This window comes from Trichoplax adhaerens, genomic scaffold, assembly GCF_000150275.1.
Source record: "Trichoplax adhaerens TRIADscaffold_5 genomic scaffold, whole genome shotgun sequence".
NCBI lineage: Eukaryota > Metazoa > Placozoa > Uniplacotomia > Trichoplacea > Trichoplacidae > Trichoplax > Trichoplax adhaerens.
This window is the reverse complement of record NW_002060947.1, coordinates 2,803,335-2,818,156: the sequence shown is the minus strand read 5'-3', so window position 1 is coordinate 2,818,156 and position 14,822 is coordinate 2,803,335. Positions and strand designations below refer to the sequence as shown.

The window sequence follows — 14,822 nt, the reverse complement described above, 5'->3', positions numbered from 1 at the left end:
TGTCAATTAAAAATAATTACAAAATACTTATGTGATACAAATATCCATTGAATTATGTAGGAAAATAGAGCACGTTTTCATATCATTCAATTAGATTCTATGTACGTCCATGAGCCGATTTCTATAATTTCGTATTTAATTTTATTTAAATTAAAAACTAAACGTTTAGCCTTAAATTTAAGATACATTTAAGTTAGAAAGGTCAAAATGTTTAAAATCAATCTAAAGGTAGATAAAGCTATTTAAAAGTACTTTAGGATAAGAAATCGCTCCTGTTTAAGTAATACATTGGGAATCTTTAATCAGGTACCAAACTTGAATGAAGATATGTACAGTCCTGTTAATTGCCGCAAATACCTTTCAATACTATCTATGAGCGCAAATTAACTGCCATAATTAATCGACTCTGAAGTTAACAGGAAAGCGCTAATAAATGCAAAGAATGAAATTCACATTTCTCGATAGAACAATACACTAAATTCATTCATAATGAATTTACTATATTTTGGGAAATAATCTAATTGCCATTAAGCCTATTTTGAACTTAAGTTAGGATAGAAGCCAGCACTAGCCAACATTCTCGTAATTAGAACTATTCCATCAATAATTAATATAAAAAAATAATTAACTTACTCAGTTCTAATGTCATGTATAAATGTCATATTTGATTCTTTCAACGATCCAAAGATATAACATATTACTCTGCACATATCTAGAATACATTTGGTTTATAATCAAGTAATGCCATCAGATATCTAATATTTCTATTAACAAGAATAATTGCCAGAAGCTAAAATATCCACTTGTTCTAACCCTGACATCACAAATATTCTATTGCTATTATCATATAACTACGTGTCATTATGATAGAATTAAATCTAATTCAATTGTAAAAGCAAAGTATTACACATTAAAGCTATAAAAATTTATCAATTTAACTAATAAAATTACTGTATTTACAAATCGCATTTAGTTATATCATATTACTGATTCAATTAGGTTCACTGTTTAGTTGAAACTGCCACCTCTTTAATTACGTGATAGCTTAAGATTTCAAGGCGGAGGTTTTACAAAATACAGTGCAGCTAAAACGATCATCCACACCCCTAAAATCCAGAATTAACTGCATTTCCGATTACCTTAACTAACTTATTAATTTTATACGATTAGTGATTGTTATTAGCATTGACTTATAACGATCCCAACTATTAATGTATGTGTCATGCATCAAAACCGAAAAATACTCCAAGATTTGTTGACTTATAACTGTCGTAAACATGCTTCGAAAAAGTAAGCCTTTATTTATCGTATAAAAACGTCATCAATAAATAAAATAAAGTGGCTAAACTTGTTTTTTTATCATAAAGCCGCATATCATGTTAATTTCATATTGACATTGTATGATCATAAAAGACATTAATTTATTCTTTTGCAGAGTTAACTTTATACTAGTAAATAATCTTCTTCATCGCATTGTGTATTCACTTTAGGATTATCTTTACAATAGTATTCGAGATTTCACTTTTTCACTGGTCATGACAATAAGCGGAAAGATGATAAAATTGTTTATCATCGTAGTGAATAGCAAGAGCTGTAGTAGCTGATTTCAGCAGAATATTCTCTTTCACCATACATCTGAGCTATTAAGAAAGACTATCTTTATAGATTGATTAGCTTTAGTAGTCTGTTAAAACAATACACAGTGGTAATGTTTGCCACTTCTTCTCTCCAGTTCCATTCTCATACTATGTTTCATGTGTCACTACTGCTTATATATTGTAATATCAGATGTTTCATGAATCACATCAATTCTTATACGTTGTGAGTGCAGTCTTCTGCTTTATAATTTTATGGATTGTTTATTTACAATCTCTCCTTTTTATACGTAAATAAAAGTATTTTTCAGCTTTTTGTCGTGGGTTAGGTTTTCTATGATATATCTGTTCAAAATACTAGCACACATGTCTAAAACAAGGCGCCCTTTAGACGGATTCCTATAATATACTATCACTCAGTATAATGATATCATTCTCTTATATTCAATATGTCAACGGCTGCTGATATCAAGATTTTAACATTGAGCAAAGTACACCATAGTACACGAAAGTAGAGTACGATGACCTAATCCGGTTATGTTGTAGCCATTTAGATAGTGTCCTGCATTATTTAGATAAACTTTTTGTAAAGAAGTGCCGTTAGTAAGTAAACATCTTATGCTTAGCTTGATGATAACAAGTCTTTTTAAGTAAATGTCTCAAGTTAATTGCTGTTGCATATCTTGTAATACGAGCACACTGCATAAAATTTTTTTAAATCTATAGAAACGAAATTTCATTGATGCAGTCATTTTGTTCCATAAGCTAATTATGTATAATAAAGAATTATTTTTAAGTAGACATGTTAGCTTCATGATCATATGCAAATGTCAAACCATGTCATTATGAACTGTAATATCTTATTAACATACCCAATAGGAACACGAACTTAAAATATGGCAATAATTATACTTTTGGACGTTATCGAAAAGGCAGTGTGAAACCTAAATTGAATAATCATGCAATCTATTGTATTCTATATTATTCAATGCTGCTCTGACTTAAATAAAGAGTTATAACAGAAAACATTTAGACGCTCTTTACTTTAGGTATATGATTAATTTTATTGCTTTGATTTCATAGATGATATACAACACTGATATGCTTTCCTTCGGTATAAAGATGACAGGATAAAAATCAACACAAACTCGAATAGAATCTTTGATACTCTATCATGACTGATATTTCCTTCCTTTTCAAACAAACCAATTAAGTTTGTCTAGGTAGCTACAATACTGGAAATTTGAGTAATTAATGGTCAATCATAATGTAGTACGTGTTTCTATCAGTATTGCAAGTACTCCATATAATCATAACGTTTAATTTCTCTCGTCCTATCTGTGAACTATCAATGTTTATACGATTGTATAGATCGGCAATATTATCTGTTGGATAGCCATACCACGTCAAATAGAATAAATGTATCTCACTTATCCTAATTAAAATGTTTTCATGTACTCTGAGTTATCAACCTTATATTCTATCGATTTCATTTTTACCGTGAGGAACAAGCTCCAAATATATTACATCAAAATAACACTTTATGAGCATTACTTATGCAGACCTAGTATTTTGCTTATTTGATCGAAGCTTCGTTAAATAATATTGGTCACCGTGACAGTCACTACCAAAAGGAACCTTAGTGCTAACTGCGCAATAGGTCGAGTATAAATTTTATTATTAGACGCAATCGAATACATTGCTACGTCATCTGTAGGATTAATGTCTGATTTTATCTTCTTCTGAAGCAATATTCCATTTACACGGTATACAATCTTCTTCTCTTTTTCATGTTTGATCAAATACTACAGTAGAATGCATGCGAGCGCTTGCAGCTTGATGACACATTTCGATAGTTATTCTATAGCTTCAATAGCTAATCGTATCCAATAACATCATCTATTTTGAATTCATATTTTGCTTCTAATTTAAGATAATTGCCTGCATAATGGCCTCATAGAGATATATGATAGAGAATCTGAAACATTTCAACATGTTCAATATTAATCGACTTCGTAACAATGGTGGACAATATCTTATCGCAGTATCTTTACAACGTTACTGAACGTGATGTAAATAATCATGTGATCGACAAGTTGTTATGTGTACATTCCTAATCATCAACGCAATTAACATAAATTAATTTACTCTCCTAACAAGAATAAACCGTGAACAATTAATTGATGCGCCATTTCACAGATAACACAGCAAAAGATACTGAATGTATCGATGGCTTAAATTATATTATTGACCTAATAAATAAATGGCCATTATAAGTTTGCTAATGAATCGTTGTAATTAGTTATAATAACATGAGGAGAATAACTAACTTTACCAATAAATGCCTTGATGAGTCATTAATTAAAAATTTCTCACGCAGCTGTGGAAACTTTTGCATTGAAGTATACAGCCACTTCACTAAAACAACTTTACAAAGTTTCATCCTCAATGATCGATAATGTTAATTTGATTTATAATTAATATTTTATAATATCAAAGAGATTAAGATCATATGTCAAAGAAATCTCCGCTAGAGTATTTTAGAAAAGTCAATATTTCAGAATCTGATAGATTAATTACTGCATATAAATCAAATACTTGCAGTTTTTTTCGATATCTAGTAAGTGAATTAGGCAGTAATAGAAGTAGATGACAATTTTATCAGTCATCGGTGATATGCCAGCATATATGGCACCTACATCTTTAACCTTATAAAAGTTGGTATCTTAATTTTTCGTTCTCTCGCTTACCACTAAGTATTTATATTAGAATCATAAGAATTGAAATACTGTGCCAAAGGTCAAATAAATTCATCGGCTATGATGAAAGGATAATCAATTAATTGCAGCGTAGTAACCTAGATTCTTAAACTACTAGTTTAAAAGCTTGAATATCAGTATGAATTTAAAGGAAGAAACGATAGTAGTACGATAATACATAAAACTGCAGCCTAATAATATTTAAGTCTTTCATGGTAGTAGCTTAAACATCCACGAAAGAATTTGCAATGCAGGCGATTACAGGTTATCTTACAAGGGAGTTGCTTCGTAGACTGCTGTTGCACAACAAGATTTAGTTCACTAACCTAAAAACAATAACTCTTTATCCTGTAAACGTCACTATGCTTCCGACCGCGTACTGTGTCTTTATAATATTGCCGATAATTATAATATATCGCATAGATGAACATGTATTAGTAATGATTTGAGTCATACACTCTTATACTGTAGATTAAACATTGCAGTGAGCCTGTGAAATTTTAGCTTACTCATCAATGGAATGTATTCGTACGTTTGCCTTATAGATCAGCACTTAACTGCTACCACCCAATTTTTTGCTGCATATAAACATCTAGTTGCTAACACATATTTTGTTACTTTTTTCTCTAAGACCTGATGCTTTCCTAATCCAAATCAGTATCACTAGTAATGAAATGAAATATTACGTGTAACTATGCGAAGACGCCATTAGCTCCGGGTATAGCTGTATGCTAGTTCTTGTCATAGAGTAGCGAATTCCGAATTTACTGAACAAACTTTATTAAAATTTTCTAAGTGTCTTTACTCCTGTATAACTTAGTAAAATTTGGTTATTTGTTGCTTTAACAACGAACATCTACAAATAGTTTTGTAATCGTCAATGATATCATCTATGCAACACCATGAAAATCTTCTCATTTATAATTGTCTTTCTTTACTGTAGCATGTAGCAGTATTTCGATTTATTTCCATGTGCAACGATTCTAAACTCTCTTTACGTGATATCTGATAGCATAAATTGATATTTTTATTTTGCAATAGCAGTACTCGTATACTGTAACAATTCTATCAAGTATATTCTGCTCATTAATTTAAAATGGTTAAATATAGAATTGCAGTAACCCAAAGGCTCTCAAAATGAAGGTGTTAAAGCTTATTAAAAGCAGAACTGTAATACAGCATCGTATCAGCAATGTCAATATACTCATGTATGTATGGTATATGATACGATCAAATCATTATCGACAAGAAATGTCATCTCTACCTTAATCAATTCTATAGTTAAGCCGATTTAATTGAAGATTGAAAAAGTAAAATAATGCGTCAGCAATTATGAAAATTACTAAAGGCGTAAGAAGAGTGATTTTCTCTCGACCTAATCATTAATTCAACAAGAGCATTACACTGATAGGAACTACTCTAACGCTTCTAATTACATCCAAAACACCCAGTTATGCAGTAATAATTCTATGAGAAAAGTGACCATACGATAAAAAAGTTAATTACCAAACTAATGACTCATAACAGCGATCGAAGAATAATTTAGTGGCTGTAATGTTAACCAAATTCTACAGCACTAGCATTTGTTGGTGTCCTACGGTTTTTAACGTAAATTTATTGATTTATACTATTTATATCACATTATAATTATTATATTTTAATTTGATTTAAGTTACTCACAAATATAAGTCTACTTTCTCATACTGATCTAACTAAAGGCAGGAATGAAATTACAAGAAGCAATATCCCTATAAACAAATTATTGATTTACCAGTTACAGAAGAATATTTTTCAAATTTAAGAATCACATCAAGAATTCTTCTAAAGCTATGCTTTTACAACAAAATATTAGCTCACGTAATATCAGTAAAATCAGTGTCGTTTGTTTAAATTAATTAAGTCTGCCTTGATCAAAAGAGCTTTTCTTTTAACTTACCCCCTCCCTATTACACTACAATCTAAAAATTTTGACAATAGCTTACTAATGAATGGTATACATAAAATTTACTGTACTATGATCAGTTAGAGTACTAACTAATAGAAGGTTACGTAAAGAAGATTTCGAATAAGTGGTCATCTTTAATATAAATCATTAGCGACTTTGTTTTTAATGGATTGAAGGAATTTTGATTTTTAAATATTGTAGAATAATCGCATATACTGAAAGAAATCTCAGTTCATCGCAAATATCTCTTCGAGTCTTTAAAATTTTATTTAAAAATATAAACGTAATAGAATGACACGCAACGATCATTATTTTGGTTACAGGTCTGTTTTAAACTATTAGACTATTAAAGTATAATATCTAATTCTGCATACTACGTAATAGGAACTTAACCAATGACAAGTATTCATAACAAATAATAAGGCGACGGAGAACGAAGAGGTAGTACGCTATTCAATTATTTGGCAGACATATTAATGTGTTGGTATTCAGAACTTTATTCAACAAATTTTACCACACGTTGATCTCAATTTGTTATCTCCATCTGTCTATTCTACTTCAATCATAATAGGCGAAGAAGTATAACAAGTGATGAGAGCCTTAGTAAAGCCGAAATTGAATTATATTGCCTTACAAATATGATTGATAACTCCATCAGTAATTAAGCAAACCCTCGGTTGTATCTATTGTATTGTTATGCATGTTATTTAATTACAAATCAATAAGGAGGGCCAAAATTATTCCATCCATATTATTTACAGAAGCTTTCAACCAATAGGATAATAACCAATTGATAAATACAAAAATAAGTCCAATAGAATGGCGTTCAAAGCTGAGCTATTTCTAAGCGATCGGTTTTGTTCCATTTGTCTCTCCTCAAATTTTCTTATTGGATCTATACTACAAACAAACATATCCTGATTGACTTAATGATCTATACTGTTACGATTAACTACTATATAACTCAACGGTAAGCAAAATAACTGTAGCAATTGACACAAATATCACCGAGTAAAACGCGCTCTTTATTATTATTACAAACTTGAATTTTCATCCATCCTTGCACACGGTAACTACCTTTCTACACTCTTTCTCTTTTAAGTTTTGATGAATGAAGTTAGATTGTACGTCTTTCTGTAATAAAAACCCTATTTTAAGTAAAATATTTCCAAAAAATCAGCATTAATCCATTTATCCGTTACATATTAATCATATGATGGTGTGTTTTTTTTTAATTTTTGCTATTTATACAATTTAATTTGTATACAGCTTTAATTATACATACATTAACGTGTTAAATTTCTACATCACTAATTCACAATCATAATATAGAACGGCTGCATATTAGAAATATAGACAAACTGGAATAGTTTGATGCTTGTTATTATTAAATTCTAAGATGTTACTTTCTTAGACCCGTTTTCTTATTATATATGTACAATAACAAGGAAATTTAATTTCTTTTTCTTACACTGGCTGATCTTGTCAGGGCTGCAGATTATATATAATCTGTTCGTAATTTTTTTAATCTTGCTCTATCCAAATTATTTCTTTAGAGCTTAATATGATTATTATCAATTTTTATTTAATCTAGATAAATTGATTGATTAACTGTAAGTCTTGTTAAAGAAATACAGTTGCTGCCATCTACTATTTATTATTCTCACTTAACTGCAGTAAAGCAAAAAATATCTGAATTTGATCTACTACGAAGATAACGCGTATTCGTGATACGTTACTAAACTATAAGCTATTATGATTCTATCTGCCTTTATCAAATCTAAACTGACAGATATTAATTAATTACTCTAGCTCACATTTGTTGTCATTGCTAACTTGTGACCTTTAGCAGCACTTCCTTGTTACCAAGTATTATTTCTATCAATTTTGACCGTATTCCTCTCAACGCTATAATAATATATCAGTTATCTATGATTTATTTAAATTAATTATCATTGGAAAGCATATGCTGTTTCACACCGAAAAATCCTTTCTTTATTTTATTATTATAGTAGACTAACTAAGCCAATTCGATAATCACTATTTCTTCTCTTAAATTTACGCTTTACTATTTCCATTAAGTTCTCCTTTAACGTATTATCGAAATAAAATCAGATATACCCTCATAAGTTAAAGCTTCAGACTCTCATATTCCTGAATTTTATCACCAGCAATATCTTAATCTACTAAATCTATTAGAAAGTAACTTGTAAAAAGCAAACTTTGTCTTAAACTATTATCACAAGCTAGCGTAAACATGTTGTCGATCGTTTTCAAGTCTTGTTTTGGTTAATATTATTTTATTGTTTTATGATCTTGATAGAAATCATTCAGGCAATTAAAGAATAAAAAATGTAGTAAGTCGCCACTGTTGACGAAGCAAAGTGATTCTACTGTACGGTAGCAGAATGAGTAAGGCGTTAATTACAGCCTTATACAATAGTCAGTCTACGCTATTGTAAATTTCACATTGGTGGGATAGACCAGTTTTCAGTTATTACTTTCCATCCATGTACAGTAAGCTTTTTCACTCTATTTAAAAATAGATATTAAACTTGTATTTATAACTTAACAGAGGATATTTTTATTAATTACTAAAACATCGACAAAATGACAGATATTTTCCATTTCTTTGTTAATTTTTAGCTTCCTTGTAGCGTAAGAATACCAGTGTATTTATGTTTTGGCTCTTTATTGCTTAAGATCCTTGGAAACCGAGAAATATTATAGGTATGCGAATAGGACAAAAATGACAGAACACATGATGATTTTATTGAGCTGTTTATAATCATTTTAACATTTTAATTTATGACAACGATAAGGAATAGGAAGTTAGTATGCTTAATTGTGTTTTTAAAATTTTCCTCTCTTTTTAGTTGACTTGTGGTCATAGAAAACAACTTTTTGATTAGTATAAAAACGACACAATTAGAAGTCCTGCGAATATTTTCATCTACGATCTGAGCTGATGAGCAAACATTTGAAATTACTGTACTCGATATTGAGGAGTAAGAGCCTGATTGGAAAGAAATAGATTTTTAATATAGTTTCCAGTAGTATGAGTGTGAATACCAATCCAATAACTCCAACGTTTGAAAATTCTTTTCGAATGGCTACCAATGCCCATATTAGTCGCAACGATCGATCCCCATATTGTTCGCAGCAGGAATCCTCAGACCATGATGATAATAATGCCAGTAAGCAGGCTAATCTCAATATAGGGATTTATGGTCATAGTAGCAACAACAGTAGTCCTTCACTTTCTCAATATCACCATTTGCAAAGTAATAAGTTGGAAAATGGTGATGACGAGCCAATATCAGCAGCCGCAGTAACACCAACAGCGCAAAATGGCAGTAACATCGTCAAAAAGAATAGTAAAAAATTACCTAAATTAACCGGCCTTTTCAGCAACAATTCTCACAGTAAAGATGACTTAGAGACTTTGAATGAACAAGATCGAGATCAGTTCAATATTGTAGTAGATGGCAATGATATCAAGCGTACACAGTCTGCTGGACAAAGTTCATTGGAAGAAAAGGTTAAAAGCAGTAAATTCAAACGAAGCAAGAATCGCAGTGGTAGTAGTAAGAACCACGAGGTTAGTAACATATTTCTATTTGATCAACGCGTAATCTCCTTTAATCAGGCATATTCAGAATAAATTTATCTCTATATGATACCTACCGTTGACGACATGGCATTATTTTACTCATTTTTGAATGTACTACGATGTAATACTTACATTATGTAAGCCATAGTGAAAGAACAGGATTTATCATAGTAAATCGAGGAATATGGTAGCGTTCATAATTGGTGGATGTTATTGATCAGTGGATACTTTAATTTAAAGGTGTCATTAATCGTGATTTTTGGTTTATTCACACCTTTTAAACGCTACAAAGACAATTTATAGCATGATGTAGATAAGATTTTTAATTTCATTTTAATTATTCTACTAGTCACTTTGTTATTTTACACAAATCTATATTATAAAGGGCAATTTCTATTTACCATGATTTATCCTCAGTTAAAATATTTGCTTCGCCATGTTTAATAGCTCTTCTTTTCAGTATGAGTTTCGATATCTTACCATCATTAAGTTACGAACCAAAATAGTAGTCTGAATGTAAATTGAAAGCATCGGAATCCTGCAGTTTGCCTTACTCGATCAGTTTAAATATCTTGCTAAAAAGTATTTAAATACTTTCTTGTCCACCACTATTCAAGTCCGGAAGACCTTTGAAGTATACTGCAATACGTGATAGTACGCGGGAAGTTTTTATGTACGCGTACTAATAAATTGATATCGGTAGCTTGAAGAAATTTGTTATAAAGTAATCGTAAAGCTAAAATATTCTATTGATATAGTAAAAGATTCGATCAAATAAATGTAGCATTGAAAGCTATTAGCCGCTACAATCAAGAACAGTTCTAATAATTACCGTAGTTTAGCATTCCCTCCCCTCCCCATTTTTATATCTATGAATGAACTACGATCTTGGCCGCCATAAAAAACTCTGAATTAATCATATGACTGTAGGCGCGTGTATACGACCACGCTATCGTGCTCGTAAAACATCCATGAAATGATAAACAGATACACATCAACTTTCAAACTAGCAGTCCAAGCATATTGGAACCAAAATCATAAATCATTCTCAGGCATCGTTAAAAAAATGTTAAATGACATACATTACTCAGTGTCCATTACATATGTCAAACAGTATATAAATGCAGGTTATACATATATTTTGCGGATCATTAACAAACAAGCCAAATAGATGCCGTTATCATTGAGTACATAACTCTGATAATGAACGAGTAATGCAGTATATCATAAGTAAGACTGAAACACCTTCATGGACTGCTAGTAACTATAATTTTTCATGGCTTAATCAAGTAATTTAGAATTATATCGCGTTAGGACAATAAATTATAATGATATAAGTTCAATATCTCTACTAAATTAGCATGATATCATGTTTCTTGGTTTATCTTTTTTTATCTACGTTGATTGCATTTATTTCATACACCCGACTGGAATTATCCCGATAGGAGTAAACCTACGGTGAAATGTGATATATAAATTTCACGCAGTTCCGTTACCATGCGAATGATTAATTATTTTGCAATCGACTACATTAAAATATTCGGATATTACGAATTAAAATTTAAATAAATCGTTGAAATATAAACATTCTCAGTTTTAATCTTAGATTAGCAATAGACCAAGGTAGTTTCTTATATGACTTAAACAGTTATGAGCGTCCAGACAACCGCGAATAGGTGATAAGACTTGGGTTCCATATAATTCATCAAGTTCTTAGCTTATATCGCGGAATGATGCGTACTATTGTAAGTGTTTTGTAGTATTTTAATATGACAGATGTTTATCAAAATCAAATAAGATTCATAACTTTCTAACACTAGCCACTATCGTGATGAATAGTAATATCCCATTCTAACGTTTTACTATAATTATCGCTTCTAAAACATTATAATCAAGCAAAGGGTGTTGCAAATAATAGAATAATTCTAACAGTAAATACGGTACTAGGCGACTAATCGAACTCGTTCAGTAATTGCTAAGTTTGTTTAGCTAGTCGTATCACGTCTATTAAATATCCATAACTAGATTTGAGTAAAATAATGAATGTTAGAATGTGAAGTTTCACAGAACTATGGCCTTCGTTGTATCAGATGTTGGAGATAAATCTTGAAGAGAGAACAAAACGAAGCATTGATCATTTGTTAGAGAAAAACAGTTAAATTTAAAATAAGCCTTCTCAAATACATAACTTTAGAATCAATTCACACTTTTACATTTTATTTCCATTCATAATAGGAATCGTAATAATGCTATTTGAGTACAGTGCATTTAAAAATTCTTGTCATATAGTCCAGCGTTATCATTCTACAAGTAAAATTTTGCTGAAATAGGTGCTTTTTCACCCTTGCTCGGTTTTTTTCACAGATACGGATAATCATATCAGATACCGTCCGATCTTATCTACTAATCATTAAGAGACTTTATGCCATTTTATGCGCAATAGAAGATTATTAGAGTAGCATTTAGCGCTCATTGACGACAGTAAATATAGTATTAGATAAGATAAAATGCTCGCTATCGTTAATTCAGTCCATAATTATTATTTTACTATGTCAGCTATTTTTGATAGACACTGTTTTATCGTCCGCCAAAGTGATATTAATAAGTTCGACTTTTCATTGCCGTATTCATCTTTTGTTTATCTTTCTACACATGTACATTAATTCGTCAGTAACATATTGTATAGTATATTGCATAGAAAAGTACCGTCATTTTTTTGATGATCGTAGTGCACATTAGGAGATTATAATCCTTCAAGTTAAACATTATTGTTTACTTCTTCTTTTCTTACTACAATAAGAACGGCATCCTTCGGCGTTGTCCGTATTGTAATTTGTTGTTTACAAAAATTCCACAAGAGAGGCTCAAACCAACCAAGATAGACTTTAGCATTATTGGATAAAACAGCCCCATGAGACTCATCAATTCTTTGCCTCGTCGAAACCTATAATACGACCTGACCGAAAATTTTAATAATAAATTTAAACTGAAATAGTTCTCGATTTCATTGAGTCAGTCAAATTAGCTTGTGTTATAGCCAGACAGATACGACAAACGGATTCTATATATAAATTATCAGTTTTACGGCTTGAAATGTATGAAAATGTCATTATAAACAATTACTGTAGTTTGAAAGCTATCAATATCGTAAACCTTGATCTTCGTCCTTAAAGGGGAACCATCTGTAAAGTTTTGTGTGTCGTCATCAACTTAAACGTACTGAATTTATGGCGCTTTTTTTGTTCGAGTCATGTGCGATATTAATCAAGTAGATCCTGATCGTACGTAACAAATCTCATAAATTATGATTTAACGTGAAAATTGCTGGTGTATATTGTAACTTCCCGACAAATATGGAGCTTATTATATGCCGGTGTCGATATATGAATCAGAAGATCGCAGATTGCGACTTTAAGTAAAAATATTTATCATTGTATTTACTTGAGATATATTATTTTGCGGATTATGAGAGCTTAATTCCAATCTGTAAGATTTAATTTTGATATTGCCATAAAGAAATCATACTTAGATTTAAAAGAAGTTGACGATCAAATCCATTTCTCATATATCTGTCACCCAAATTATGTTTTAATATTTCATTTAAATTGATTGAATTATTAATGCCCTTTTATGTTCTATAATCATGAAATTTCCTGTTATTTTCTGCATACTAGACAGCTTACGTATAGATGATAATCATTTAATTCCATTTTTTATTAAGATTTGCAGTAAATATCCCTTACATTTAGCTCTAGTCAATGGCGATCTTAACGTAGATTGTATTATCATGTCTATGTATATATCCCCTGGGGTTATGACAAGAATGTTATTATTCTTTAATTGTAAAGATGAGTAATAGCCAACGTAAACCATGTCTACAAATTCCACTTTGTGAATTGTCGACCTTTACATTTCATAATTATACCATGACAAATGATGATCTAAGTTGAAATCCCGTCAACTTTGAATGCAGTATTACTGTCGTCAATACAGAATGAAAAAATCGACGTAAAAATAGCAATCATCCATCATCTTATCAATTTATTTATCGATTCAGTCAAGAATCTATCTAATGTAATACTGCTTATCGACTGTTACATGTAACTAATTTCTCATTTATCATCACACTCCATATATGCATATCATCAATATTACATTTTTAACTATGCTCGAAAAAATTATTTCTTCAACTATCCAATCTTTAACAAAAGCTTAAAACTGTACGTCTTCAAAACATATAAAGTGTTACTTGTAGCAATCATGTCAGAGTTATGTACGCTATTATAGATTGCCTGCTTAAACTTTTAATTCTTACATTAATCATCCATTGTAGTCATTGACCTATTCTATTTGTTCCCTTGTTAGTCTATAAGAAAACAATCACTCTAGACAAAAATATATTATTTTTAACCTTAAAAATATCGGATAATGAAAAGGGTGACATAATAATACGCAATGTTATTATACAAGCTGATAAATTGAAGTCTGTATGTCTGCCATATCGACTAGTCGATAAACGTCAACATGTTTTTGTCATCGCTATTAGATAATTTGTTAACATGACTATAAAACAATTAACTATCAATCCTAAATGTCACTTAATACAACATTAAAATCATTGATACTACCTTAAAGTTAACAGAATTAGATTGAATAAATTGTTTAGAGAGACTGAAATCTTTTAGGTTCTTATATAATTACTACAATAGTAATGGAAATCAGTACTTTCATCCAAAAGGACCTGCTATCATGATAACATATTAATAAAATATTTGTTCCAGTAATTTAAACGTCAACCTTCTCTTTTAACTCCAACGTTACTATATCATCACTAATACTGTGCTGATTCACTACTTACAAGTATAGATTTTACTGTACTACTCATTAATATACCTTGACTTTCCTGTATA

General features: G+C 30.4%; 1 protein-coding gene across 1 annotated transcript; it reads left to right on the top strand.

Annotated features, from left to right (window-relative positions):
• Positions 1-9,357: 9,357 nt before the first annotated feature.
• TRIADDRAFT_56427 (uncharacterized protein) lies at positions 9,358-10,318 on the top strand (the record flags this gene model as incomplete). Its single annotated transcript, XM_002112824.1, has 2 exons — positions 9,358-9,900; positions 10,262-10,318. 2 exons carry the CDS (start codon positions 9,358-9,360, stop codon positions 10,316-10,318), a joined length of 600 nt encoding a protein of 199 aa, XP_002112860.1.
• Between the last annotated feature and the right edge of the window lie 4,504 nt (positions 10,319-14,822).